Source organism: Aphelocoma coerulescens, chromosome 18 (assembly GCF_041296385.1).
Source record: "Aphelocoma coerulescens isolate FSJ_1873_10779 chromosome 18, UR_Acoe_1.0, whole genome shotgun sequence".
Lineage (NCBI taxonomy): Eukaryota > Metazoa > Chordata > Aves > Passeriformes > Corvidae > Aphelocoma > Aphelocoma coerulescens.
The window spans coordinates 8,541,563-8,569,464 of record NC_091031.1 but is presented as its reverse complement, the minus strand read 5'-3'; the positions used below and the strand labels follow the sequence as shown (position 1 = coordinate 8,569,464).

At 43.3% G+C, this 27,902-nt stretch overlaps 1 protein-coding gene across 9 annotated transcripts in view; it reads left to right on the top strand.

Annotated features, from left to right (window-relative positions):
* TNRC6C (trinucleotide repeat containing adaptor 6C) overlaps positions 1-27,902 on the top strand; it is a 98,400-nt gene that overhangs the window by 52,465 nt on the left and 18,033 nt on the right. For 2 of the 9 annotated variants that reach the window (XM_069032844.1, XM_069032849.1), the window contains 8 exons: positions 8,785-11,376; positions 18,443-18,652; positions 19,854-20,020; positions 20,664-20,768; positions 21,212-21,292; positions 21,916-21,973; positions 22,181-22,326; positions 27,583-27,756. In XM_069032844.1, coding sequence (XP_068888945.1) covers positions 8,785-11,376; positions 18,443-18,652; positions 19,854-20,020; positions 20,664-20,768; positions 21,212-21,292; positions 21,916-21,973; positions 22,181-22,326; positions 27,583-27,756 — 3,533 coding nt within the window. Of the gene's footprint in view, positions 1-2,929; positions 3,113-8,784; positions 11,377-18,442; positions 18,653-19,853; positions 20,021-20,663; positions 20,769-21,211; positions 21,293-21,915; positions 21,974-22,180; positions 22,327-27,582; positions 27,757-27,902 lie in introns of those variants that run through there. The other 7 variants (XM_069032852.1, XM_069032850.1, XM_069032851.1 and 4 more) reach the window with 5 other exon arrangements.

Below are 27,902 nucleotides of genomic sequence, written 5' to 3'. Positions count from 1 at the left end.
CAGACAGGGAGTAGCTGTCCTTCCTGGCACAGTGATGAGAACGTTTTGAGTGAGAGTGCAAATCTGTACTCGGATATTTCAGTCAAGCTTTTGACTATAAACAACAGCCTTCAATAAATTTTTGATCGAGACCAACTGGGAAAGAGTGTAAGGCAACAGAAAGGCAGAATTACAGTATGGAATAGTGGTGACACACCTGTGTAATTGGATAAGAAATAAAGAAATTGGAAAGTTTCTTAATTTTGGCCAGAGCAGCTCTGTACCCAAGTACAGGTGTGTGGGTCTCACGCTGCAAAAAGGGATGTGGTCACAGGGTAAATTTAATTAATGTGTTAAAAAGAGAACAGTCACTGAGGGATAGAGGCAGCTCTGCTTCCCATGGGACATGTGGGATAACATTCCAGTGGGAGGTACTGTGCCTTCAGAAGGAAGCACTTGGAAGAAGCAGAGGAATGCAACAGGAATGGGTAGAGATCTTGGAAAAAAAAAGCCTTGCAAAGAAGGAAGGAATTGAAGTTCCTGAGTCAAAGGAAGATTGGAATTATAAATGCTGAGATGGCTTAAATGATTAAATGGCTGCTGCAGGGAAGGAAATGATATGTTCTGTGTGCCTGTGATGGATCAGATAAGAAATAATGGGCTTAAATTTCAGCAAGGAAGATTAAGGGTGGACATTAGGAAAACTGTGCCAGTATGAAAGCTGTCTTGAGAAGTGTGAGATAGAGCACTTGGGAATGTGCAGGCTCCATTGCTGGAGGCAATGGGATAATGTCACCTGGTGTGTGTCAGGAATAGTTCCTTAGACCAGGTGAGTGGGCTGCATCACCTCTCATGTCGCCATTTTTAGTCTTCAGTTATTAATAATTATAAATTTCAAGTTTATGAGGCACATTCCCCATCGAAGTTGGCCCAAGATGGGAAGGGAACAGATGTGCTCTGCCAGCACAGTTGGTTGGAAGCTGCACTTCATTTTGCTCCCAAGCTCTTTAGTGGGCTCTGACTCATTTCTTGGGATTCTTCTTTGCCTTTCTGTGTACCCCCAGTGGTAAAAACAGTCCCCTTCAATGGGTGCCCTGTATAAGTACTTACCTTCATAAATGGAAGTTGATTATAGGAAGTTTGTGTTATTTATAGGAAAAATACAAGGAGTCCAGTTTTGACCTATTTTAACTAATGGAAATTTCAATCATGTATGGTTAGTTTTAAAGGAATGTAATGTACCACAACAATAGTTTCACTTAAAGCTGTTACTGCAAAATTGTCTCTCAAGCCTAGTTCCTGGGTGCATTTGAAATAATTTTCTGAATAAAAACAAAACCAAACAGATTCGATTTTCATTTATCTGTTGTTTCTGAAATGAGGTTGAACCCGACCAGTATTCAGAGACTATTGCAGAGAAACAGAGAATAAATGTTGTCAAGAGGAAACCGACTATTTTCAGGAGTCCTTCAGTGGAGCAGTTCTCGAGCCAAGAATAGCAGCAGCGATTGTGCCTCGGTGTGGAGTAGCAGCGACCCTGAGAGCGTGGCCAAAGCTGTAAAGAGCCATCGGTGTGAGATCCAGCACAGAGGGGCCAAACCGCCCTGATGAGCCACTGACAGGAACTGAAACAGCAAATTTGAAATGTGCCCCATTTACCACGCCATTAATATGTATTTGGGGCAGGTAGGAGGGGAAATAATTGTAAAGGAGTGCGTTGGACATGCTGGAAGTTTGTGTGAATTAGCCTTCAAGATTTGCATGGTGCACTGATAAAAGCCCTCTGCGTGCGATCTCGGACTTGGTGATGATCTTTTAGGTCCTAAAAATGCAAAGCTGACCCCGTTCTGCTCACTCTGAATGTTCCTGTGCCTCGCAGGGAGCCGAGGCTCCCGGCCCAGGGTGTTCCAAGATGGTCGGTCCCGCTGTGCAGGCGCAGCCAGCGCCCGCTCCTGCCGCATTGTTCGGGCAGCTCTTCCCTGCCGCTATAAACAACCGCGCCGCTGATTAATGCGCTCGCGTTTGCCACTTAGAGCTGGTTTAGATAGAGGCAGGGAAGTCATTAAGGGCTTGGCAGAAGTCCAGAGTACATCTGGGACTTGGGAGCTGCCACTGGGGCAGGAGGAGGGCGGCAGGCAGGAGCTGGGGCAGGGGAGAGGACGCTTGGCAAAGGAAGGAGCTCTGAGGCAGGGAGGAGAACGATGAGGCAGGAGCTGGCATTGGAGCAGGGAGGAGGGCGATGGGCAGGAGATGGGGCTGGGGAAGGGAGGAGGGCACCGGGCAGGAGGCAGGAGATGGGGCTGGGGAAGGGAGGAGGGCACCGGGCAGGAGGCAGGAGATGGGGCTGGGAAGGGGAGGAGGGCACCGTGCAGGAGGCAGGAGATGGGGCTGGGGAAGGGAGGAGGGCACCGTGCAGGAGGCAGGAGATGGGGCTGGGAAGGGGAGGAGGGCACCGGGCAGGAGGCAGGAGATGGGGCTGGGGAAGGGAGGAGGGCACCGGGCAGGAGCTGGGGCAGGAGGGAGGAGGACTCCAGGCAGAAGCTGGGGCAGGAGGGAGGAGGACTCCAGGCAGGAGCTGGGGCAGGAGGGAGGAGGACACGGGGCAGGAGCTGGGGCAGGAGGAAGGAGGACTCCAGGCAGGAGCTGGGGCAGGCGTTCGGCAGCGCCCGCGTCTTCTCTTGGCTGACTTTCAAAAGCGGCAGAAAAGCAGCTACGGGCGCTAATTGTAGCTGGGTCCTGAAGTGAAAATGTTTTGTGACAGTTGAAAGAATTTAAAGAGGAAGGAAGATCGGTTTAGTGTCAGCTGCAATTAGATAATCAAAGCTTAAAAATCCTGCTCTGTTGATACCTTCACCTAGAGCCGAGGAGCGGAGCGAGGGGAAGGGGGAGGAGGGCTGTGCGTGGAAAGGGCATTTCCATAGCCAGTGCAGCCGAGGCCCGGCCGAGCTCGCAGGTTGTCTGGGCGCGCGCTCGCACTGAGAGATTTTCTTGGCAGCTCTACAGGATGAGGCTTACACTGTACACAGCCGACATATTGAAGCCGGGAGCCCCGGAGAACGTAGAGGCAGGAGTAGAAACAGCTCTGCACACAATGTAGCGTCTCCTAGGATGGTTGGGCGGCTCCTTTCTTCAGGTATTTTATTACCCATCAGCCCTTTTTAGAGCCAAAGAAAGGGAGAAAGTAACCCTAACCCTGAGAAAATAGCATCTGCTTCTGTTAAATCAATTTATTACATAACATTTCAGCGAGAGAGCAGCAGCACAGCGTCCTGAGCTTTTGGCTGCGTTTCAGGTTTGATAAAATGGCGTCTTCGCAGCGAGCTGCTTGTAAAGATATGTTGCACTGAGCAGAAAAATGCAATGATTTGGTGTTTTCTACTGCTGCTTTTGTGTTGGAGAGGTAGCATTTAGTGGAATCTCTACTAATAATGAAAAATCATGTTTATTTTTGCTTGTTTTCTTAATGCATTTGAAAGCTTTCAGCATCAGAGGAAAGGAACTACGTTCGAATGTCGTAGTGCAGAAAATGAAAAGGGGATAACAGGCTTTCCCCCGTGTGGGCTTAGCTATGGTTTAGTTTTAAAATAAATAAAGCTGCTTTATTCAAAGCTTCCATCTCTTTTCTGCCTTTCCACATTATGTGTGCTGTGCAAGATTTCAGCTTCCTCAATCCATGAGACTTGTTGTGAGTGAGCTTTGTAGGGGCTTCAGATAGATGCCAGTTTTCAAATTTGTCTCTATGCCTAGAGCTGGATGCAGCAGGTAACCTGAAATATTAGCACTACAATGCCCAAATTTTCTGCTTTGTGATATTTTGTGCTTCAGAATAGATGCTTAGGTCATGTTTTCTTTATGAAATTAGGCTGCATTTGATTTAGCACTTAAAATGTTCCTGGCAATTCCTATTTAATTTAGATTTGGAAAAACTCATTTATAGTATTGGAAAGATCTGCTCATGTTGAATTGAAAATTATACTGGGGGGGGAGAGTGGGGAGAAAGTAATTTGCCCTTTTTTTCTCATCTTCCTGCTCAGGATCACCAACCTTTGTGTGCCAAGGAAAATCCCCAGTGGGACTGTCAGTGGCCCTTGGGATTTTTCTGTGTTCTGCATGTCAGAGCAGAGAGCACCGTCTGTCATCTGTCCTTTGGGCAGCACAGGGCGAGCCAGGGGGTCTGCTTGTTGTTACGTGATGAACATGGACTGAAAAATAAAACAAGTAATAAGAGAGGAGTCACTGTTAGATCTGATTTAAAATGGGGTGAGCACAATTTATTAATAATGTTCCATAAAAAGTTTATCCCAGACTTTGCCGTTTCGTACCCTGTCCATCCTTTGGTTCCAAAGCCAGCTGAATGCTGTGTTATAGTTGGGGAAACAGGGTTTTACTGTGTAGCATTTGAAATAATTGCTGCAATGGAAACTATGAAGATACAGTTGCTTTTAATTCAGTTGAATAAAAAAAAATTAAATGTGATTGTAAATGACATTTTCAGAGGAGGATGGAAGTTTGGGGTCAGCTGCTTGTGCAGGCAAAGTATTTTGCTTTTCTAAGAAATGCATGCAACAGCTTCTCCCATTTCACTCTACTCATACTTTGCATTTATAATCTATGTAAACACTAAACTGATTTAGTAACTAATTATTCATTACCCAACACAGCCAAAAATGTTTTCTGTTTTTAATAAGTACTGAATTGAAGCTGGTCAAGTATGTTGGCTACAGTATGTGATAACACCAGCAATCTCCTCCCACCCCATTAAGGATATTATTGAAAAAAAAACCAGCAACGCAAAACAAAACAACCCCTCATGCTATTGGTTATATTGATCAGAGCTGTGCATTTTTCAGGTCATGTGTATGGTTGCAGTTGGACAGAAGTTCTGTGCTTGTTTAAAACAAATTTGAGCCATTGTCGTCCAATTAATATTTCCTTCCTGGTGGCCGAAGAAATGTTGTTGATCAGGGGAACTGTATTTTATAAAAGATGCATAATTAAGATTTTGAAACACAAAGTATTAATTTAAAACTCATTTTCACTCTGTGGTGTCCCAGCACCAGGATTTGCTAACACGGAATACCTGTGGTTCCTGTTCCTTGTGCCTTGTTTACAGTCTTTGCTCAGCTCACAGAGGAGGGATAGAAATGCTTCTGGTGGACTCAGTACTTTAATTTCACATATTTGCACAAATAAGGAGGAACCGATTCTTAAGAATTTTTAAACTGGGTTTTCCATTTCAGTCTTAACAACTTTGAAAAGACAATACCAGGAATTTCTGTGAAGAGTTAGTTTCCTAGAAAGTTGGAGGAAGTCGGCATTTTCAAAAAAAATCCCCAAACAAACAGAAAAGTTCTCTAGATGTAATCATATAAAATATTTTGCTTTCATTATTTTTCCCAAATATTTAAGGTCTTTACAGAGTAAGCAAGACTGTGCTACTCATTATTTATTTTGTAGGTGCAAACCCCTTTTAGTTAGAATGGAAAAATGTCTTTTTGTTATTTGCTTCTAGAGACAAGAATATAAAACTTACTTTCTTCAGGATCTGTACTCCTGGTTTGTCTGACAACAAAGTCCCACTTTTTGCAGGTTTCTGTTCATTTTGTGAATTTTTTTTCCATTCTCTTCATCTCTCCTGTTGCTTACGAGCTTTATGGCAGCAGCCTTTGGTGGTAGAACCGATTGTTCCAGTGGGTGTTGGATACTATGAGGTTACTGCATGGTTCCTTCTCTGGTTTTTGAATCCATGACTTGTGGAAGGCACTGGCAGGATCCTGCTGCCTCTGGAACAGGGAAGGTGCAGCACAGGGACCCGCTACTCCAGAGGGGGATTGCTGATTTCATGTCCCCTACACGGAATTATTGTAATCCCCACCAAAGTCACCACTTTCAGGTTAGTCCGTAGTTACTGTTGAGGGAATCATCTGAACCTCAGGAAGAGCGACTGTGCCAATGGTACAGGAAAGGGAGCACCTGGATTTGCAAAGCCTTGGGAAGCCCAGGGGTTGGAGCTGCACGTGTGGCACTTCCCAGCCCCGCATTCCTGGTGGGATCCTGCCTGGAGTAGCTGTGCTTGGCCAAGCCCAGGCACTTGGCCGTTTCCTACTCTTAATATGGCCGTCTCTTGAGTTTTATAGTTCTTCTCCCTCATAATTTTCTTCTTGTTTCTCTTACTGCTCCTCCAAATCTGATCTCTTACTTAACAAATTCTATTGCTCCCTCCTCTCAGCAGTCATTCTGAGCTGTGTTGTCATCTTCAATCCCACCCCTTCCCTTTATTTTCTGTCTCCTAAGCGCTCCTAAATTTGAGCACTGCTTTAACCACCATCTTTGGGGGAGAGGAGAAAGGAAATGATTAAACAAGCAGCTCCCTTTCTCTCATCTTGTCGACCAAGGTGCTGTTTCTGTGAGTACGGAGACGTCCTGGGCGCTCTCGCTCCTTCCCCAGCCTGCCCTGCACGGCTCTGCTCGGGCAGCGCTGTCGCTCTCCCAGCACCCGCACACGGAGCTGAGCTTTGGGCTTTGACAAGGCCTTTCATTGGAACAATGTATTTCCAGCCACTTTCAAATCCTTCTGTCAAGGCTCAAACGCAGCTCCGAGCCGCACCACCCACAGGGTTGAAAAAAATCTCGTATAACTCCTCTTATCTGATTCCTTGGTTGCCTGAACTTCTTATCTTCTGGCCTGGCCTGCCACTGCTTTTTTTCCCCTTTGTTTGTTCCTACTCTGCTAAGAATGTGCCTCGGCTCATTTCTCTGACCCTGCTGACCCTTTTTAAGTAATTTCACAGCCTGCCTTCCCCTTCCCTCTCTTATCTGGGATTCTGGTCTCTGTTTAACACCTGTGTAGCAAATCTAGATCACCAGGTAAATGTTCAACATGCTTCCTTAGCTCTGTGCTGGAGCAGTTGGCTGTATAGAGGAATAACAGGATGCTTTCTTCCTTTCCAGCCATTGCATGTAGAAGAAGGAATCCAGGTAATTCCAAGTGGCTCCGTTCACATTCTTTCAGATTTGTCAAGCACTTGTCAATTACTATGGAAGAAATTCTTCCCTGTGAGGGTGGGGAAGCCCTGGCACAGGGTGCCCAGAGAAGCTGTGGCTGCCCCATCCCTGGAAGTGTCCAAGGCCACGTTGGGCAGGGCTTGGAGCAACCTGGGATAGTGGAAGATCTCCCTGCCCGTGGCAGGGGGTGGAATGAGATGATTTTTAAGGTCCCTTCAAACCCAAACCATTTGATTTTCTCTGATTATTTAGGTCTTTCTGTGATTTAGGTCTTTTCCTGGTATCATGAGAAGACAGGTGATGAATTAAGAATGTTTTCCCTTCCTTTCTCTACAATTCTTTCTTCTGCTTCAATTAATTTAAACTTTAAAAAAAAAGGCAGTCTGGGTTGGTTTATCACTTTACTTCTTCATCCTGCAAAATCTTCATAAGGCAATCAAGTAATCACCTTAAAAAGCAATAGGTGAAATGTGTGAACAAGACTTTGCTGAAGAGGGAGAGCTTTTTCTGATCTTGGGAGTAATTTTTGCTCTATCAGAACACCTCTAATTGAAGGAGCTAATCACACCAACAGATTTTTGATTTAAATTAATTCATATTAGGCATTCGTTGTTAACAACTTGTTTGGGAGATTTATTGCATCCATCTTCCCCACAAAAATATTCTTTTTTTTCACAAATCACAAAGAGCAGAAGCCAGATTTAAAGCAAGTAAAAATAACTGACATCCAAAATTTGTTGCTTTGATATGTGCAAGCAGTTAAGAGGAGCTGTTCTGCAGGTTGTCTCCTGTACAGATGCCTTGGATCACACTGAAATACTTGTTATCAAATTCCTATCAAAAGAAACTAAGAGAAGTAGTCTTGTACAGAGCAGTTGGCATGGAAAGTAAATGCAAAATCTTGACCAGAGCTTGAGCTCTTTCCATGAGACGTGTTGTGCCTTCCAGTTTAACGCCATACCCTGGTGAGCAAGCAGATGCTCAAGAGCTTTTGATGAATTTTTTGGGTTAGTGTCTGTGTTGGAGGATGCAGTAGTGCTGAAAAGGCACAGCATCACTTTTCATTGGCCTGGGGACACAGGGGATTGTGTGTACAAATGCAAAATGATGTTTACACCACAAGTAAAGCCTGTGAGAGGTAAGTTTCTTGACAAAATTCCGTTATTTCGAGAATCCCAAGTTCTCTGCTAAAATATACGTTAGTGGTGTTTATAATTGGCACCTAAGTAAAAGTTGTTGTCTATGTTTGTTTCTTTATTTACAGGAAGGGTTGAAAACCTTGATGAAGTATGAATTTAGTGTGTTGTATGTGGGTGTGTATGTACTATCTCAGGGCAGGCAGACATTTTACATTTTTTATTGGATGCTCTTTCTTTGTGTTTCTCTGAAGAATGAGAATTGAGTCAAAAGAAATGGTAAGGGTCTGCTAGATACTCTTCTGGTTTTTTTCCAAATTTGCTTTTCAGACTTTTCACATAGATTAGTGTATTTGGTCTTATTTATTGCCTGCTTATTATTTTTACTGGTACACTGGGGGCTACAAAACACTTGCTCTGTTCTAAAATGAAGTTGTTTAGTTATTTTAATTGTGAGTTTTGCCAGATTAAAAAAAAACCCCAAACAAATTAATAGGAGCCTCGTGCTCCATTGTAGTGAGGTAAACTGCTGTATTATGTTAGAGAATGTACTCTAAATTTTAGCAGAATGTAGTGTTGCAACTAATGATGTAAAACAGTGCTTAATAGAGGGCTTTTGCAGTGCTTGAACCATGGACTCATTTTTAACCTTGGATCCTTTCAGATCTCAGCCACAGTGGATTGGGAGACCATTATGAGAATTCCCACTGGGGACAGCAGCCCGCTTTCAGGAGTGAAGGCAACTGCAGCTGGGATAAAGTGATAATAGACAGGACTGACAAGGAAGCGTGGCCTTCCATTACCGGAGCTGAGACTGAGTCTGCCTCAGAATGTACTACAGACACTGACTCTGCCTCCAACTGTGGCTCAGAGAACAGTAGCATGGCTACAGGGAGTGCCCAAGGCAACTTCACTGGACATACAAAGAAAACTAATGGCAATAATGGCGCCAACGGAGCACTCGTCCAAAGCACTTCTAACCAGAGTGCCCTTGGAGCTGGTGGAGCAAACGGCAACGGCAGCTCGGCCAGGGTGTGGGGGGTGGCTGCAGGCTCCAGCTCTGGCCTAGCTCACTGCTCTGCCAGTGGTGGGGATGGAAAGATGGACAACATGATGGGAGACGGTAGAAGTCAGAACTGCTGGGGTGCTTCCAACTCAAATGCTGGCATTAATCTTAACCTTAACCCTAATGCCAATCCAGCTGCCTGGCCTGTACTTGGACATGAAGGAACTGTGGGAGCAGGCAACCCTTCCAGTATTTGCAGTCCAGTCAGTGCCATAGGTCAGAACATGGGCAACCAGAATGGGAACCCAACAGGCACTTTAGGTGCCTGGGGAAACTTGCTGCCGCAAGAGAGCACAGAACCACAAACGTCCACTTCTCAGAATGTGTCTTTCAGCGTACAACCTCAGAACCTTAACACTGATGGACCAAATAACACTAACCCCATGAACTCTTCACCAAACCCTATCAATGCAATGCAGACAAACGGACTGCCGAACTGGGGGATGGCCGTGGGCATGGGGGCCATCATCCCGCCCCACCTGCAAGGCCTTCCTGGTGCTAATGGAACAGCGGTTTCTCAAGTCAGCGGGGGCAGTGGTGAAGGAATGGGCAGTTCAGTGTGGGGGATGTCCCCAGGTAATCCTGCCACAGGAAACAGCAATTCTGGGTTCAGTCAGGGGAATGGAGACACTGTGAACTCAGCATTAAGTGCTAAACAAAACGGATCCAGCAGTGCTGTGCAAAAGGAAGGAAACGGAGCGAACGCGTGGGACTCGGGGCCTCCCTCTGGCCCCGGGGTCCTGGCGTGGGGCAGGGGCGGTGGCGGCGGCGGGGTTGGCGGTGTGCATTCTGGAGCGTGGGGCCACCCCAACCGCAGCACCAGCAACGGTGTCAACGGGGAGTGGGGCAAGCCCCCAAACCAGCATTCCAATAGCGACATCAATGGGAAAGGATCAACAGGGTGGGATAGCTCGAGTGTTACCAGTCCGAATCCTGCCATGCAGCAGGGCAATGAACAAATGAACTCTTGGGCCAAAGCTGCAGCATCTGGCACCACGGCTAGTGAAGGAAGCAACGACAGCGGTGGGAGTCAAAATGAAGGCAGTACTGGGAGGGAGGGGGCTGGAGAGGGCAGGAGGAGAGACAAAGGGATGATAGACCAAGGGCAAGTTCAGTTGCCAAGAAATGACCTTGACCCCAGGGTCCTGTCCAATACGGGGTGGGGACAGACCCCTGTAAAGCAAAACACTGCCTGGGAATTTGAAGAGTCCCCAAGGTCTGAACGGAAGAATGACAATGGAACAGAGGCCTGGGGTTGTGCAGCTACTCAATCTTCAAACTCAGGGGGGAAGAACGATGGGTCCATCATGAACAGTACAAATACCTCTTCAGTATCTGGGTGGGTCAACTCTCCACCGGCAGCTGTTCCAACAAATACAGGTTGGGGAGACAATAACAACAAAGCACCAAATGGCCCGGGGGGGTGGGGAGAGTCAGCAAGCTCTACTACTGTTAATAATGCTGCTGCTGCCAAAAGCGGCCACGCTTGGAGTGGGACCGCAAATCAGGAGGACAAATCACCTACCTGGGGTGAACCTCAGAAACCCAAATCTCAAAACTGGGGAGATGGACAGAAATCAAATCCAAGCTGGACTTCAGGAGGTGGAGACTGGACAGATTCATCATCTGTTCCTGGACACTTGGGTGATGGGAAGAAGAATGGATCTGGATGGGATTCTGACAATAGATCGGGATCTGGCTGGAATGATTCCACAAGGTCTGGGACCAGTGGGTGGGGAAATGGCACAAACAGCAAGGCTAATACAGGTACAAGTTGGGGGGAATCTTTAAAGCCAGGCCCCCAACAAAATTGGGCTAACAAACCCCAGGACAACAATGTGAGTAACTGGGGAGGAGCTGCTTCTGTAAAACAGACGGGGTCAGGGTGGGTTGGTGGGCCAGTGCCAGCCAAACAAAAAGAGAACTGTGAGGCTACTGGCTGGGAAGAGCCATCTCCACCGTCCATTCGCCGCAAGATGGAAATCGATGATGGTACCTCAGCTTGGGGCGACCCAAATTACAACAACAACAAGACTGTAAACATGTGGGATAGAAATAATCCTATAATTCAGAGCAGTACCACAACCAACACCACCACCACTAGCACCATTATCAACACCAACATGGTTGAACCTCAGCCATCGCACCAGTCAAGTGCCCAGCCGAACCGGTCCCCGCTGCTTGGCCCAGGTATGACAACAGTTTTGTGAAATACTTCATTAAATGGGTTTATGAGATACTTGATACCAGTACCAATTGCTGAATGCTGTCTGTCTTGCCTGTGTGTTACGGTAGAAATCCTGTATTTATATCACAGAATAGGATTATTCCTTTACTCTGAAGCGGTCTTATCTTGAGGACGGAATCCATGGAAGCTGACACAAATTCCCAAGGGAATGTAAGAAAGGCTTGAAACAGTATTTGGTCAATAGCGTGGTAGGTTCTTAGATTGTGGATCCATATTTATTTTAACATCTCTTCCACAGTTACTTAACACCTTTTAATTCAACCATTTGAGAGGTTGAGGGGTTTTGGCAAACGTTTTCTCTCTTATTTGTCTGCTGTCCCCACTGCGCAGGCTCGGTGTGTTTAGACAGTCTGCATCTGTTTCTTTTCTGCAAAACATCTCTTGGCAACAGATGTTTGTTAACAGTTGCATGAATTTAGGCTGTTGCTGTTTCTCTGTCCAGTTTGTTGTCTTTTATGAAGAAATGGTTCTCTTCTGTACCTCAGGGCTCAGGCACGGGCAGCATCCTGGATTTTTTGTGGTTCTCAAAAAGCAGGACTGGTTCAAGATGTTAATATTCAGGGTGGCTGCAGTTAGGTTTTCCTAACTTCAGCTGTGTTTCAAAGATACGTTTTTAGGCATTTAGGAATTTTTCTAGTCAAAGGGAAGGTGCTGTTGTAAACAAGCAGCAAGAAATAAAAATGCATGAAAATTTAAATACCTCTTAAAAGAGAGGTATTTAAATAAAAGTTACACCAGCAGCCCATATCTATATCATAATCACAGACCTCTCCAAAATAAATGTAATTATGCAGAACTCTTTCAAATTCTCCATCTGAGTTTTGTTTCCAAGTTTTTGTTTCATCATGGTCATGGCTAAGTACTGACTTTTTAACCACGTTTTTTTTCCAAGTGGGATTTGTTTTCCCATTTCCATCATATTTCGCTTTGATATTTCAGAATGATTTAAATTTGCTCTAATGTCTGTGTAAATATAGTCTTATGTTCCCCACTCTGGTCAAATATTTTAACAGTAGAAGGCACCTATTTTAATAAAATAACACGTGCTCCAGAAGGAGAAATCTTGAAATGGCTTTGTACTTGGTCAGCCCAACATATGTGACTAACTTACTTCATCCATATTTAAAACTTTACCCATGAAACAAGAATTCATATTCCTGAATTGTAATGAAAGTATCATGAAAGTGGATTTTTGGTTGAGTTTGGGTGAGGTTTTGTTTTTCATGAAAGTGATTTTTGGAGGATTACATTGGTGCTTGTAAAACTGCTCATACGCAGCAATGTGCTGTTAGCGTTATTCAAATAATTAACGCCTTGTTTAAAGAAAACTTACGGTCCTGAGCCCTTCAGATTTTGAAAATGGAATTTAAAAGCTGGTGTTAATCTGCAGTGATTCCTTTGGAGAATGGACAGTAGCAAAGGAAGGGTTTCTTTGGAGCAGTATGTTCATATACTCAGGAAACTGCCTATGCCCATGTAACCAACCTGCTCAAGCTGCCCCTTGACCAGGTTAAAGTGGGTGCTGGGCTTCTTGAAAAATGTGAGTTAGAAGGATTCTAAGATCTTTTAAGATAAGCAAATCTTCTATCTTCTCTTTTTAAAAAACATTTCCAAGATAAGCAGGGCCAGCTCTCAGAATATACTTAAGTCAGCATGCAAGAAAATGTGAAATGAGTAGTTGTGAGACAATTTAAAATACGGTTCTGATATTAAAATTTAGATCGAGTTGTAGCAGGCATAAATTAAGCCTTATGTTAAGTATTTTTGCTCCATAAACTTTAAACAGAGATACAGGTATAAAGGCCAAACATGGAAATACTTTGAAGGATTTTTGTCTAAATGGAAGCAAAGAGCAGTCCCTTGTGTCTTGAGCTCTGCCCATGTTTACTTGAGACCGTGCCAGAGAGGGACCTTTCCTGTGCTTATCTCACACACAGAGAGCAGCAGCACAATTCCAGGTGATCCCAGTGACTTCCCTTCGGAGTGCTGGAGGCCCCATTTTCCCAGTGCAGGCAGCACATGGCAGCTGCAGAGCAACATCCTCGTGGTCTGTGTGGAAATATACACAGTCCTGAAACATCTACAAATCACCTCCCATCTGGGACAGCCAGAAGATGGGAAGCAAGTGGTGAATGTTTTCCCTCCCACGCAGACAAGGACCTGCACTTTGGAATTGTGCTGTTTAACTCTTTTTCCTACTCCAGTTCTCTCTCCACTTGGCTGTGCATTTCCAGCCTCTGCAGTAAGGGAGACAAGAATCCTGGAACCAGGAGACTTCTGCAATCCACAAGTTCATCCAGCAGCAGTTCTTTTCCATGTACAGCATTTCCATGCAAAGCATGATTGTGTCATTAGAGCTTGTGCCATAGGGCACAGTTAAGTGCTCATCTAAAATCCTACAACTCTTGAACTACGTGGTTACTATGGGCACTTTGTCATCTGTATGGGTCATGACGTGCTCTGCCTGTCACATTCAGGGAATATAATGAATAAGGAATCATGGATTCTGTTTCTGTGTAAGTAGGGAAGTGTTGGTGCAGATGGAAGTTGTTGCAGTCACACGTACTGGAAGCAAAGAAGTGGATTTTAATTTTGCTGCACGGCACCTAGTTAGGGGTTCACAAAGGATTAACAGTCCCTTTTGGGGTTGAAGTTTATGCTTTATTAGTTTGGAAATTGAGGCCAAGTTACAGTCTTGTTATTCAAGTTGTCACCCATCCCCAGAAGTTCTCCAGGTCCTTTGAAGGCAGAACTTAAAAGCTATTGATGGGAAGCAGATGTTGGTACACGATGAAAATGAAGAACTCTCTAAGGAGTTTCATTTTCTACTGGAAAAGAAGGGGGGGGGGGAAAAGAGGGATAGATAATGTGATAGATACAGTCCTTTCTGGTTATAGGAGCTTGTTCCCAAGCACCAAGGCAGTGATGAGTTACTTAGAAAGATGAGCAGAAAGCTGGTGGGTTTGAGTTAGATTGGGGTTTAATCTAACTTAACTTGTGCATGATTCTTCCTGGCACTTCTAACTCATGCAGCTTTGATACAAGGGGAGTAAGAAGCAAGAAGAGGTTTTGCAAACTGAAATGATTAAAAGAGATTTTTGGATCCCAAACAGCATCATATCCTCCCTCCAAGTGCTGAGGAGTGGGCTTGATGCTTTCCTGTTCTCATTAGGTCAGGAGAGCCTGGCAGGGTTCCAACCACCATTCTCCAGCTGAGGAAAGAAACAACAGAAGATAACACAGGCTTCCCTGTGGGGGTTGTAGGGCACAAATTAAGATCTTTGTGGTTACTAGGGAGCAAGGAGCTTAAGTTTTAAAAACCTGAACTGGGTCTAAGTTCTGAAAGCTGCAAACATCTCTGTTCCTTTTATAATCCTGTGCCACTGAGTGGCAGCTCACGTGACAGTGTTTTTCTTACTTTGAACTTCCATCAGAATGGATTTGAAAGCAGCTCAGCTTTGGGCTCCTTTAGGATGCTCATGTGAAAACCTAAAAACCCTGTGGTGGGTGCTCAGCCCATGAACAGCCAGGTTTTGGGGGGCAGCCAAGTGATGCTGAGAGAGCTGCCCTCGATTTTCACACAAGGGCAATCTCGCTGCTGAAACCCAAATTAGAGCTTTCTGAATGCTCAGTGATGAACTGGAATGCTTTTCAGAAAATCAGGATTTGAAAGGTTAAGGGTTGGAAGTGGCTCTTGAATGTATATATAAAACTCAGAATAACTAGTGTGTAGTTAGTAAACAACTTCTTTTCTACCTAATTTCTTTTTTTTATCTAGATAAGGTTCTAATATTTTGCTTTCCCTGTATTGTATTCATGTGCTCTGGTATTTATCACGGACCAACAACTTGAAGGAAAACAATTTCTGCCATCCAAATGGCTGTAGGGTTATTTTGAGGGAAAACAACTGCATCCTGCCACGGCTTAGTTAACATTTCACTTTCCCTTGAGGATTTCCTGTTGGCCGTGGCCCAATGTTAATTATGTTTTTATTTCTATAAAACAAAGCTCTGCCAATGTGTCCGTGTTTATTACTCACTGTGATCTTTTCATTTCTTGCAATTCTAACAGTGTTTAAAAACTTCAGTACTAAAACCTCACTTTCTTGCCAAAGAAGGCTTTAAGTGGAGCATGTTCTGTTGCGAAACAACATCCATGCAGATCTGGGCAGGTTTTAAGGATCTTTTTACCAGGAGAGCCTAAATCTGTATTATTTTCATTAGAAAACACTAAGTTTTCTCCAAGCAGAATTTCTGTAAACCTTTGGCAGGTTCAGGTTTTGAGACCACTCAAAGGCTTTGGTTTGCCTTCCCAACAGCTGTGTGGAGTTTTGCATCATTCATTCAAAAATGTAACTTTATTCACCTTTAAACTTCCTAAAACAGAATCATTTGGAGTCATAGAAAGGTAGCACAGAGAGAGTAGCATTGAGACAGCAGTATTTACACAGAGGGAAACAGGTTTGCAATTGAGAAGTGCTCCAGAATTTACAGACAGGTTAGTTTTTGCAGTGCACAGGTTATTTCTCCAGAAACCTTTAGGGTTTTTTTACTTATTTCCTGCTCTTAATTTTATCCATTAAGATAGTTTGGAAAACTTTCTGTTGATTTATTTTGTTTGCTTTTATGTACTTGTATTCTTTTCTATTAGTAAAGGCTGATTCCCCCATTATTTGTAATCCCATATTATTTCCTGCTCAGTGCATTTGAAAGCACTTAAAATAATTTGGACACGCCACATCTGTGGCCTTTAGTCAAAGTTGTTGAATTTATAGCGAAGAGCAACAGAAGAACCAGGTTTTTTGAGGTTTTTATTCTATAACGCAGCACACTTTGGCTTTTTAATATATGAATTGTGTTTTAAGGATGATTTCATAAATTGAATTAGGTACAGTTTCCAGTAGAGGTTGCATGAAGTCAGGGAGATGTTAGTGCTCTGCACTGTCTCTGTAGTCTGGTTGGTGCTGTGGAGATGTTTTGTTTTCTGTTTCATTTGCCTGCAGTTAATCTTTCTCAGCTGCCAATATGATTAAATACACGCAGTTGTCTGCCAGTTGCCTCCTGAGTAGTGAGGCAGAAATTCAAATAAAGCCGCCCTGAAATAAAGTTGGCTTGAAGATAGAAGCAGGAACCTTGAAATAAGCATGTCAGGTGCAGCACCAAGGAAGCTGTCATGTTAAGTACAGGTTCATTTAGGTACATCTGTGGATCTGCCAGTTTATCTTCTTTACACACCTTAAAATAACCAGAAATATAAGGTATGTTGATCGAGCCTAAACCATGGGATTTTTGTTTCAAATGGAAATCACTTGAATGAAACAGGGACGTTTTGGGTCGTTTCAGGAGCTTGCTTTTAAACTCAGTGCCTCTTGCTGGTAGAGAAGGAGTTTTATGAAGCTGCAATATGCCAGTGGAGAGTTTGGCCCTGGCTTGTGCCATCTGCACTTGGATCAGTGTCTGAGAGAGCTGCAGTGGCTGTAAGGAATAGAACCTAGAATAAATATGTAATGCAGGAACACTGGAACGATGGACAGCTCTGGGCCCATCTATTTGAATTTTTTCTCAGCCAGGCAATGTTTGAGTTATTACTGGCAATGGATGTTGCTGCCGTTTCTGGTAACTGGAATTCTGTGGAAATCAGTGAGTTCTGCAAGGACTTGTTGCTCAGTGAAGAATTATTGCTTGGTTATTGCAGTGTATTTCAAGGTACTGTTAGACACAGCTCCCTTGCCACTGCCTACCTATTCTGGGTGTCAGTTTGTGGAGAAAATGTTGTTCCTGCTTTTTGAAACAAACCTTCCCAGAGTATTTTTACAGATACCATTGTGGAGCAAAAGAAGGAAATACTGCTGTGGCAAAGCAGCATCTGCTCATTCACTTACAGAATACTCATCTTAATAACATTCATCTCCAATGAAAAGAGAACAAGTTCCTGGTTTAACAGCCTCATTACCAGTGGGAGTTTTAAGCCAACTGAATTTTACAATATTTGTTGAGATCTCAGCTGGCATGTCATGGGATGTAATTTTTTTTACAATTATAGAAAAATAGGTTAGTGTCAGGGGTCTGTAAGAACTTTGTTTTCTTGCTTGTTGTGTGTTTTTTGTGCATGTTTAAAAAGTACTCTATCTGTGATCCAAGTCCTCTCTCCAGAAAATCTCTGGTAACAATGGTTGTAAATTCAATTTACCTTTTGCTGTGTTGGTCAGTGTTTCTCTGTAGGCTCAGGAGCCCTGTGGCTGCTCCTGCCACGTTCAGCTGCAGGGCTAAAATCGTGTCAGATGGATTTAAGCTCATTACATTCAAGCCGAGGCAGACTAAGGCTGTTTCTTTGGAGTAGCTTACGTCTTTCAGTGAGTTAATGTAATACTCTGTAGGAAAACAATGGCTTCTACCTGCTGTTCCCCGTGGTTTGATTATGGATCCTAATTGCAGTCTTGATGAATTCCCCTTAAAATAATATTTATTATAATGTAGAGGGTCAGGGATGAGGGATAGGTAGGTAACCGTGAGCTTTAAGGAATACATTCAGCAAAAATAATCTTCATAGAAAGTGGGAACAGTCAAACAGCATCTTACTGCCAGGGCATGAGAAAAAGGGATTTTGTAGTTTGTAAATAGTGAAAATGAATTAAAATAGGTTGAAATCTTTCAGTGAAGCAAGGCCCAACTCACACTGGGGTCCTGGTCTCCGGAATGCCGGCCCTGGGCAGTTGTGAGCAGCTCCTCCTTGGGACCAGGTGTGGTGCTCACTTGGCAGCCTGGTTGCTTCTGGCTGTGGAGAAAAACCCTCTGTCTGTGTGACAACTTGGCATTAGTATTGAATTAAGAAAAAACTCCTGAGACCAAATTTAAGGGATTTTTTTTAACACTCTTAATTAGAATCACTGTGTGTACTTACTGGTTCATGCTCTTTCCAGAGAAACACTTGAATAAAATTAAAAGTTCTTTGGAATTACTGGCTGAAGAAACCTTTCCTCTCATCACTGTTCTCCTTGCCTTGCTCCAGCAGGCTGGGGAGAGATGCCTGCTGTCCACACCAAGAGCGAAGCTTCCTGGGGAGAGCCCTCCTCCCCTTCTGCTGCAGTTGATAATGGCACTTCGGCGTGGGGGAAGCCCCCCAGCAGTGGCACCGGGTGGGGAGAGAATCCTGCTGAGCCAGCAGGGACCTATGGAAGAACAAACGCTCCAGCTGCTGCCCCAGCACTGTGCAAACCAGGTACACACAGGGGTGCCACTGTCCTGGCAGGGCAGGGGGTTTTTGCTTCTGCCACTTCTGCTTTTCTGTGCGTTTCACTCACAGGCTGCCTTCATGATTTCATTCTCAGAACTGCATTAGCTGTCACAAGACCTCGTTATTCCAAATACTCAGTGAATTAAAAAGTACAAACATAGTGCATCAATCTGTACATTTAAAGGAGAGTAGTTTTGTGTGTTTGGAAAGCAGCATAGTAGAGGTGCAGGAAACTGAAATTGCAGAAAAACGTGACTAGGACTTAAACCCTTGGTGTCTAAAAGAAACCTGTATTGGGATGAGAAGCAGTGGAGAACAGTCAAGATAGAATTGATTCTGGTAGGAAAAGCAACACCTGAGAACAACTAATCAAAACAACCTCATGTTGGGTTAAACTGAGGGAGTGGGTGTTTTCTTCAGCCATTAAAACTGTTGCCAGGTTCAGGAACATCCTGAACCACTTCCTGCTTTGTGATTCCTAACTCATGGTATTTGATCAATATCCTCTGTCTCTGAATGTCCAGAGGGCCACAGTAATTGCTTTAGACTCCTGTTTTGGCTGTGGAGGTTGCCTAGAGTTTCACTCCTGCAAAATACCATAGTGAGACATAGTTAGAAGTCCCAAGAAACATAAAAGGAGGAATGAGAGCTCTTAAGATGAGTAATCCCAGCTTTAAACAGAGTCAACAGAATAAAACAGTCTGAGGTGACACGACCTTGTCACTGAATATAAAATGTTCCCTGCAGCCCACAAGCTCCTTTCAGATTCTGTTCTTCGAGGTGGGAATGACTTTCTGAACATTAATGACTTCGAAATTTGGGTTTGTTCTTGGAAGAATGTGTCAGGTAAAATGGTGAGATTCATTGAAAGTAAAATAATACTTAACAAGTGTGTGCTCATACTTTGCTTCCTTGTTGAGTGGCATGGCCATGACCACAGATCTTACTGGTTCTGGGAAAAGCAGGACTTGCAGTTCCTGGATTTTTTCTTCTCAAAGTATTTAGAGAACTTTCCCTTTTTTTGCTAGCTTCAAAGAAGGCATTCTTATAATTTTAATGCCAATTAAGCTATTTGATGAACCTCTTTCTCTCTTGAAAATAGCGCACTGGATATGACACGAAAGGATATTTCTGTAAAATTTTCTGGAAACAGAATAACATTTTTCTTCTCCCTCTTTCCCTCCAGCTTCAAAATCTATGCAAGAAGGCTGGGGCAGTGGTGGGGATGAAGTGAATCTCAGTACTAGTCAGTGGGAAGATGAAGAAGGAGATATGTGGAATAACACTGCTTCACAAGAGAGCAGCTCCTCCTGTAATTCCTGGGGGAATGCCCCGAAGAAAGGACTTCAAAAGGTAAGACAAAAATAAAGACACTCTCCGGCAAGAGTGGAATTAGTATAACGTTTGTAGAATAAGTTGTCACAAATTTGCTGGTGCGTTACACCTGAAATTAGACCTCTGACACCTGAACACAAGCACAGCTTGCCACTACAGTGGTTCAAGTACAGCCTACCTTGTTTCCAGGGGAAAACGGGAGATCTTTGAATTTAGGCATGTCAGATGCTTCGGGAGTTCTGTTGTTGTTGCCTTTGTTTTCTTTAAGTTTTGTAAGCTTCCATGTATTCTAAAGAAATGATAATGTATTAACAGAAGGAGGAAAAGGTGTTAAGGGGGCTTGCAGACACTTGCCATGGTGGTGGAAAAGCAAACAGTAGTTTGTGATGGAGGTGTTGAACAAAAAGAGCTGTTTTCTATTTGTGAGGACGGTGTGTGTGTGTGTGAGAACAAAGCGAACTTGTGTTAATGCTGCACTCAACCAAGAACATAGACAATTGTGTGAGGAAATTTTCCATTGCACAGTCTTTATTTCAGGACAAGGCCAGGCTGTAACTTAAAGGAATTGGGAATGCATTTAGCCACTTTGTTTGTTATTCCATTAGCCAACAGTTAGGCCGGTGATTTGATCAAGTATGGTTGTTTCTTGTACTGTCCGCAGCCCAAAACAAATCCGCGCTTGTCCCTTGGTACTTTCTGGAGAACTGAAAGGAAGAGACTTCTTAAGGATTTTGTGATAGAAAAGCTGCACAGAGATCTTTTAAAGGTGTTTATCTAGACGCTCTTGTTTGTTTTTAAGAAAATACACTGAGTAACATTCTTAACTTCAAGGTTGCAAACTTGTTTTTGGGAATGTTTTTCAGGAAGTGTTGTACTATTTCAGCTTTATTTCATTATATTTTTCTGCCAAGGATTAAAATGAAATACGTAAATTCAAAGGTGGCTTTAATTCAGTGGCCAGCAAATCAAATACTAAATAGTACACTGAACACCTATTCAGCTGAGATAAAATTTTACACTTTTGGGGGAAGAGAATCGTAGTCGCGTTGCTCGGAGGGTTCTTCAATACTTTCTGAATTAATGTACTAATACATCTTTCAGTAGCATGTGTTATTAATAAAAAACCACTTACCATTTCTTTTGTGTACATCTCACCACAATGAACATGGAAACCAGCCCATTAATGGAATCTCCCATTTATTTACTAAGGGCATGAAGACATCTAGCAAGCAGGATGAGGCCTGGATCATGAACCGTCTGATAAAACAGCTCACAGACATGGGCTTCCCTGTGAGTAGTGCTCAGCCAGCACACTGTGCCTTAGCTTTTAGCTTGTAGCTCTGACTGTGGCTGTTTCAGACTGTAGCTACACCAAGATCTTCAGTTTCTGGGCCAAGAAGTAGCTCTGACCTGCATTTAAACACATACTGGAGTTCCAGAAGTCTGCTCTAAGCCTCTAGAATGCTCTGAGATTAGCTGGGGATATACTTTCCATGAGGACATTTATAATATTTTGAAGTTCATAGTTTTATAACAACAGGTATTGCTTTGAACTGCAGTAATAATTCCCTCCCATTCCTCTTCTTTTATTAAACAGGTGAAATGAGAGTACAGCTGGGTTGTTTCTTAGAGAAAGTCATATCATTGTGATATTTGAGTAGTTCAAGGACAACAGGAGGACATTAAAACACAACAGTGTGTTTCACCTTGTAGAGCTGGTCCTTCCTTGACAAACTGAAATACCTGAATTATGGGAATTGCTGAAAGCAGAAAAAAACCCACAAAGACATTTTTTAGGCTGCTGAGTAAATATTAAACCCAGTATTTAAGAGATGTGTCTGTTTTCTCAGGTTACTTTGAAATCATATGAATGTGATTACTTTTCCTCTTAACATAATTCCTGTTTTTCACAGAGAGAGCCAGCAGAAGAGGCCTTGAAGAGCAACAGTATGAATCTCGATCAGGCCATGAGTAAGTATCTGTGTAAGTAATTTTTTTGTCTTTAAAGCAACACAGGAACCCTGCATAATTCAGAGCATTTGATTATGTCCAGACCAATTGGATAATATTTATTTTCTTACTTTGCTTTTGTAAGCAAGATGGATTTCTCTGAACTGCTGTTGGCAACTTGACTCTTGCTGCCTCACCTTTTCCAATATTTTTCCCCTTTCTGTGCAGGTGCTCTGCTGGAAAAGAAGGTGGAAATGGACAAGCGTGGAATGGGAGTGACCGACTATAATGGAATGGTCACCAAACCCCTTGGCTGCCGCCCACCACCAATCTCCAAAGAGTCTTCCATGGACCGCCCCACCTTCCTTGACAAGGTGAGTTCAGAAATCTGCACGAGACAGAATGTGCACAGTGTAGAAATAGTGATGATTTCCACTGTCTGCTTAGAAAGCACAGAAAGAAATGTGGTAGATATGGCTTTACTTCTTGGTTTTTTTTCAATCTTGTGGGGAATTCAGTTCTTGTGGAAAAGATGAACGATTTGATTTTTACATAGAAATAAAGAATGGTCATCCCCAGTTTTACACTTCAAAACTTGCTAAGGAGTCAGTAACACAGTGGAACTAGAAATGGAAAAAAGAGAGCAAAAAAATGAAGCACAGAAGTCTTGTCACTCTGTGAGAGTCCAGTCAGTGACCCTTGCCCAAATTCATAATCAGGCAGGACCAAAGCCAAAATCTTCAAAAATTAGGCTCTTAATTTCTCTTCTTCTAGTTTTGAGCTTCTTAGAGATTTCAGTGCAAGTTCAGTACCTAAACAGGAATGAGGAACTCAGGTGTTTTTGTTAAGTCTCAGAGCAGGCATACACAGTCATAAACAGCTTCTCCAATGAGCTTCTCTTTCTGTCATCATATATGACAAATTTTCCAGCACCATTTAATGACTGAGGAAAAGGCTCCAGGAGTTTGTGGTGTCCAGGATTCAAAGTGACTAACAAAAAGAATACATGGAAAAGTGCAGCCAGGTCTTCAGTAGAAAATGAGATTTACAGCCTGACAGAAGGTCCTGCAGAAACTCAGCAAATCACCTAAGAATCCCCCTGAAAATTATTGATAAGGGAAGAAGAATCTCAGATGTCATTCTGTATTTCACAGGTTGTTTAAAGGTTAATACAGATGGGTGGTGGAGGATTCTGAACACAGAAATCAGTGCTTTTGACAAACTGTGCTGAAACCAATTCATTTCACATGAGCTGTGTACAGGGTGTGAGGCAGTAATAATATCCACTCATCTAAAGTTCATTCTTAGCCATGGCAGACTTTAATGAGTATGTTAATTGAAGGCCACAAAAGATGCATGCATGCCAGTTAGCCTTTCCTTTTCTTGGATAGCAGTATCTTCAGCAGTAAAATTCTTGCCAGAGAGAGAGGTGCATTATGTGCAGCATGATGCATAACTCTGGAAACGTATGTTAAACACAACTATTGAGAAGGGAGTACTAAAATCATTAATATTCATACAGCAAGTAAAATCTATCAGTCTAGGCATAGTCTGTCACAGTGACTTTGCTCTAACAAAGGAAATAATCCCACACTGTATTTGTTAGCTATCACAGTGTTGAGCAACGTGAATTAAATAAATATAGTTTCTACTCTAAGAACAGAATTTTTTTTTCCCCCCAAAGAAGTTCTTTCCAGCTTTACAGCTCATGCTAGTAGAGCAACTCCTCCAAAACCTTTTTGCCCTTTGAGGTGCTGTTTCAGAGCGTGAGTCTGGAGCTGCTGTGTTTCTGCTTAGGTCATCCTTGGTGAGGAACAAGCTCTCCACACAGATGGACAGAGCACTCCAGCCAACATCCCTTGTTTTACTTACTGCCTTATCAAGTTGACATCCTTTTGTTGGCTTTGCTGAGTCTTCAGTAAGTTCTGCAAGGTTCTTCTTCATGAAGTTGTACTTTGGGTTGGTGTGCTCATTGTTACCACTCTCAGCTCACCTGCATTGAGACTCCATCATTTTTCTCTAAACATCTAAAGCCAGCACTTACTATTTTTTTTAACTTTATACATTTGAGGAGGGAAAATTTCCAGCCCTGACATTTGCTTCTGGACCCACTGAATTCCCTGTTCTCTCTGGGCCAGGAGTGGTCTGTGATTCAACATCACCTTTGAGTGTTTGCTTTCTCTGCTTGCTGCAGGTGCTCTTTATTCCATGTCACACCGAGTCAATCTTCAGCACTTGGTGCTTTGTTAATTTATTATTTCTCAGGGTGTTATCTTGACCTCTAGCACCATGAAAGGAGAAGGGAGAAAATCCAGTGGCCTTGAGGGAATAAAGATCCAGCCCTGATACGTGATCTCAACCACATTATCTTACACTTGGTGGCAGACATGCTGTGCTTAGGTGTCAGATTTGCCTGAAGATGTTACCTGGTGTCTTCTGGAGCCATCAGATTTGTAAGAAAAACAGGTGAGATTTTCCTGGAAGCATCCTTAAAATACCAGAAATAAGCCTAGAGAAGGGATCTTTTCTTCTGAGCATAGAGTTTGGCTTGGGACTCTGAAATTCTCACCTTGCAGATGAAGTCTCCTTTTCCCTACCCTCCCAGTCAGTGATCAGCTCCTCTTCTCTACTACTGCAAAATCCAGGTCTACAAGCCTTGATGCCTCCTCTTAGCTGCAATCCTGTTCTTCCAAAAATCTTCTGACTAGACCTTTTTCTTTGTTTCTGATTTGAACATAGTGTTTGTTGGGTTTTCTCATCCTCATCTTTCATGTTCTGAGCCTGGTAATCTCTGGTGACTGTGATTGGTTTTTGTCTTTGGAACAACAAGTAGGATATTGTATTATCATGGAGAAACTCTTCTGCACCCGTCACAATTTGATAATGATCACTAGGATTTTAAGGTTAACTTCTAAATTCTTCTTTCCTCCATCTATGTTACCTGTGATCCAGTGACTGAAATAATTTTCATCATCCCTTGTATGATGAGCACTTCTCTGAGTATTGCATTTCCTTCAGGTTTCTTTTGCCTAATTCCTGTTTTATTTGAAGAGAACTTGCTTTTAGATGAGATTTTATTACTTTAACTTCCTCTTTTAGGAAAGAATTTTTTATTTCAATTTTTTTTTAAGAAGTCAGTGTGTATTTTCTGCCAGCTACTTCTGTAACTGACTTTGTATAAAGACTTCTGACAGATTCATCAGGCTCTCATCTGTCTGTTGAGACATTTTGATTCATGAAGTGGCAGTTGTTGGCAGGTGACTGCCAAAGTGTCCAGGCATCCTCTGCTAAATTGTCCATATCTCACAGGGCTAAAAATCTTTGAGTAATTCCACTTGCATTCTGTCACATTTGGTACTTGAGACTGTTGTGAGAGACTTCCCAAAGTCCTAAAAAACCCCACTGTGGTGCTTTGTGTTAGATAACTGTAGTAGGAAACACTGCTACCAGTAGGATTTTATGGGTGTGCCAAGTCCCTTCAAAAAATTGAAAAGCAGTGCTGGATTGAGCATTAATGTGATGATTCAGTTTTTAATTGAGTAGCCTGAGGAAGAAGTATAACAAAAGTCTGTAAGAAAATCACTGAAGAGGAAAGATGAGGTAGAAAAGATTGTTCTTCAGGGAATAATTATTACATAAAGGATCCTGAGAAATAACAGGTCAGAAACCACTGTGAGCAATAAAAGCGTCCTCTAGTCTGGCTTGAAAATGGCTAAAGGGTGCTTTAATTTGACCAGCTAAAATACTTCATGTTAAATGAATTGATTTTAGTTCAGTTATAGAGCACAGATTTGTGCAGTGCAATGCAACAAGTTCAAATTAAATAAAATAGAACCAAATGAATATGAACCAAGTGTTATAAACTTACACAAAAGCCATTTGCTGCAGTTCAGCCAAGGAACACACTTGTGAAGGAGTCTGGAAATGAAATGCCTGAGTTTCCAGTGTGGCTTCTCCTCCACCATCCTTGGCACTGCCTGTTTCTAAATTGAGAAAAAATAATGTCAGTAAGACAAGACTTGAATAAATTTGGGAGGCAGGGAGGGTCTTTCATGGTCAGTAGGTCTGTTCACATAGGAAACAATGGCATCTGAAGGGGAGAGCGAGCACCAAGCTTGAAATTATTTTCTCTTTGAAGGGGGAAGGGTAGAATTGTAAACATATGTCTGTGATCTAAAGAGAAATCCTTGAACCTGTTACTGTCATGCAAGCTGCAGTTGTTTGTGGAGTGTGACTGATGTCCAGTAGAATGTAAAATATCTCGAGCTGAAAGGCCTTGGGGATATCATTAGAAAATGTCAGTGTCCCCCTCAGGATAGCCAGACAGCATGTCAAGTGTCACTTTGCCTGATAGTAAAGAAACTTTTCCTTTGCATCAAAGGAGAGCTGTAGAAAATGCATTTTTCAGGATTAACTTAAAACATATCATTCACTGAGCATGCCTGCTGCATTAGGTCATCTGTTTGGGTATGTGGTAAGCAGACTGGGCTGCTTTTTGAACAAAGGAGGTTCACCAGTATCTCACAATCTTCTGGGGCATTGAATTTATTAGTTGAAATAAGCTAGCTCCTCACCTCTTTAAAAAGCCATTCCTTGCAATGAACATACTGCCTGCAAAACACCAGCCCAGCCCATTGCAAATTAAAGCTTTTTCTCTCTGCCTGGTTTTTTTGGAGCCCTACTTTGTACACAGTGTTATTTGATCATGCTTGCCGCAGGCTTCCCAGACATCAAAGCACAGTTTGAGATAGAACTCGGTGCCCTTCTGAAACACGAGCAGAGATCTACCTGTTTGTTTGGGGCTTCTCTAATTTATTTTATTTTCTGCCTTGCTGTTCGCCCCCTGTGGGGGCTGCCTCCCGTGCCTCGGATCCACGCTCAGCCGTGGTTCCTCACAGCACAGTTAGCAGAGGGGGCTCCTCCTGCCTTGCTAAAATCTGCCTCCTCCTGGGGATGTTCAGGAAGGCTGCCCAGCCAGTACTGTCATTACTGGCTTTGATGGTTTGTGTTCATTGGGTGCCTCGCTCACAGTGTAATGTTTCGGAGTGGGTATTAATAACTCAGCGCTATGTGAGCATTAAAAGAGGCTCGTGTGTCTCAGCTAGGGAAGGGGGTTAATGCAAAAATGCTTTTTTAAGAGCAGAGCTATGATGTGGAACCAAATCCAGACTGGTGTCAAATAAGCTGATGTGGCCTTTCCCAAGTTTTGGGGTTGCTAAAGCGCTGTTTTATGTGTGTGCTCCGCTGCTGGAGTTTTCCAGACAGACCGAGGGCTTCCCTGAAAAGTGCTGGGCCTCTCCCCTTTCCACCTCTCAGCGTGGTGGAGAATGGAGAAAACCTAAGTGGGGAGGAGGCAATGGGCACATGATAGCTCTGCAATCAGCTGCTAAAATCTCTCCTTTCCTCTGGAAAGGTGGGCGAGGGTGATTGTGCATTTGGGGATGAAGTGCAACAAAGTTACAAAAACAGTACCTTAATCCTGTTTCTCTCTTTCTTCTCCCTTCACTCCATGCTTTTCATTCCCTGTTGTTCATACCTTTTTTTATATATCTCTTTTTATTCATCCACGCCCTTTTCTGTCTCCATGGGACACTGTTTTGTGCGCTGTGGGCTCCTGGCACCGCACACAGCTCACCCTTTCTTTCTCCAATCAGGATGGCGGCCTAGTGGAAGAGCCCACTACTTCACCATTTTTGCCTTCACCAAGCCTGAAGCTCCCCCTTTCAAACAGTGCACTCCCTAATCAGACCCTGGGCGGGATTGCCTCAGGGCTGGGCATGCAAAACTTGAATTCTTCTAGACAGGTAAGGCTGTTGGGGGAGATCCCAAGGGGAATTGGAGTAGCTACTAGTGCCCGTCAGCCACTTGCCCAGGGAAAAACGGGTTTAAACTGGAAGTGCAACAGCTTTGTTCACGTGAATTATCTGAGGAGGAGCTACCTGCTGTGTAA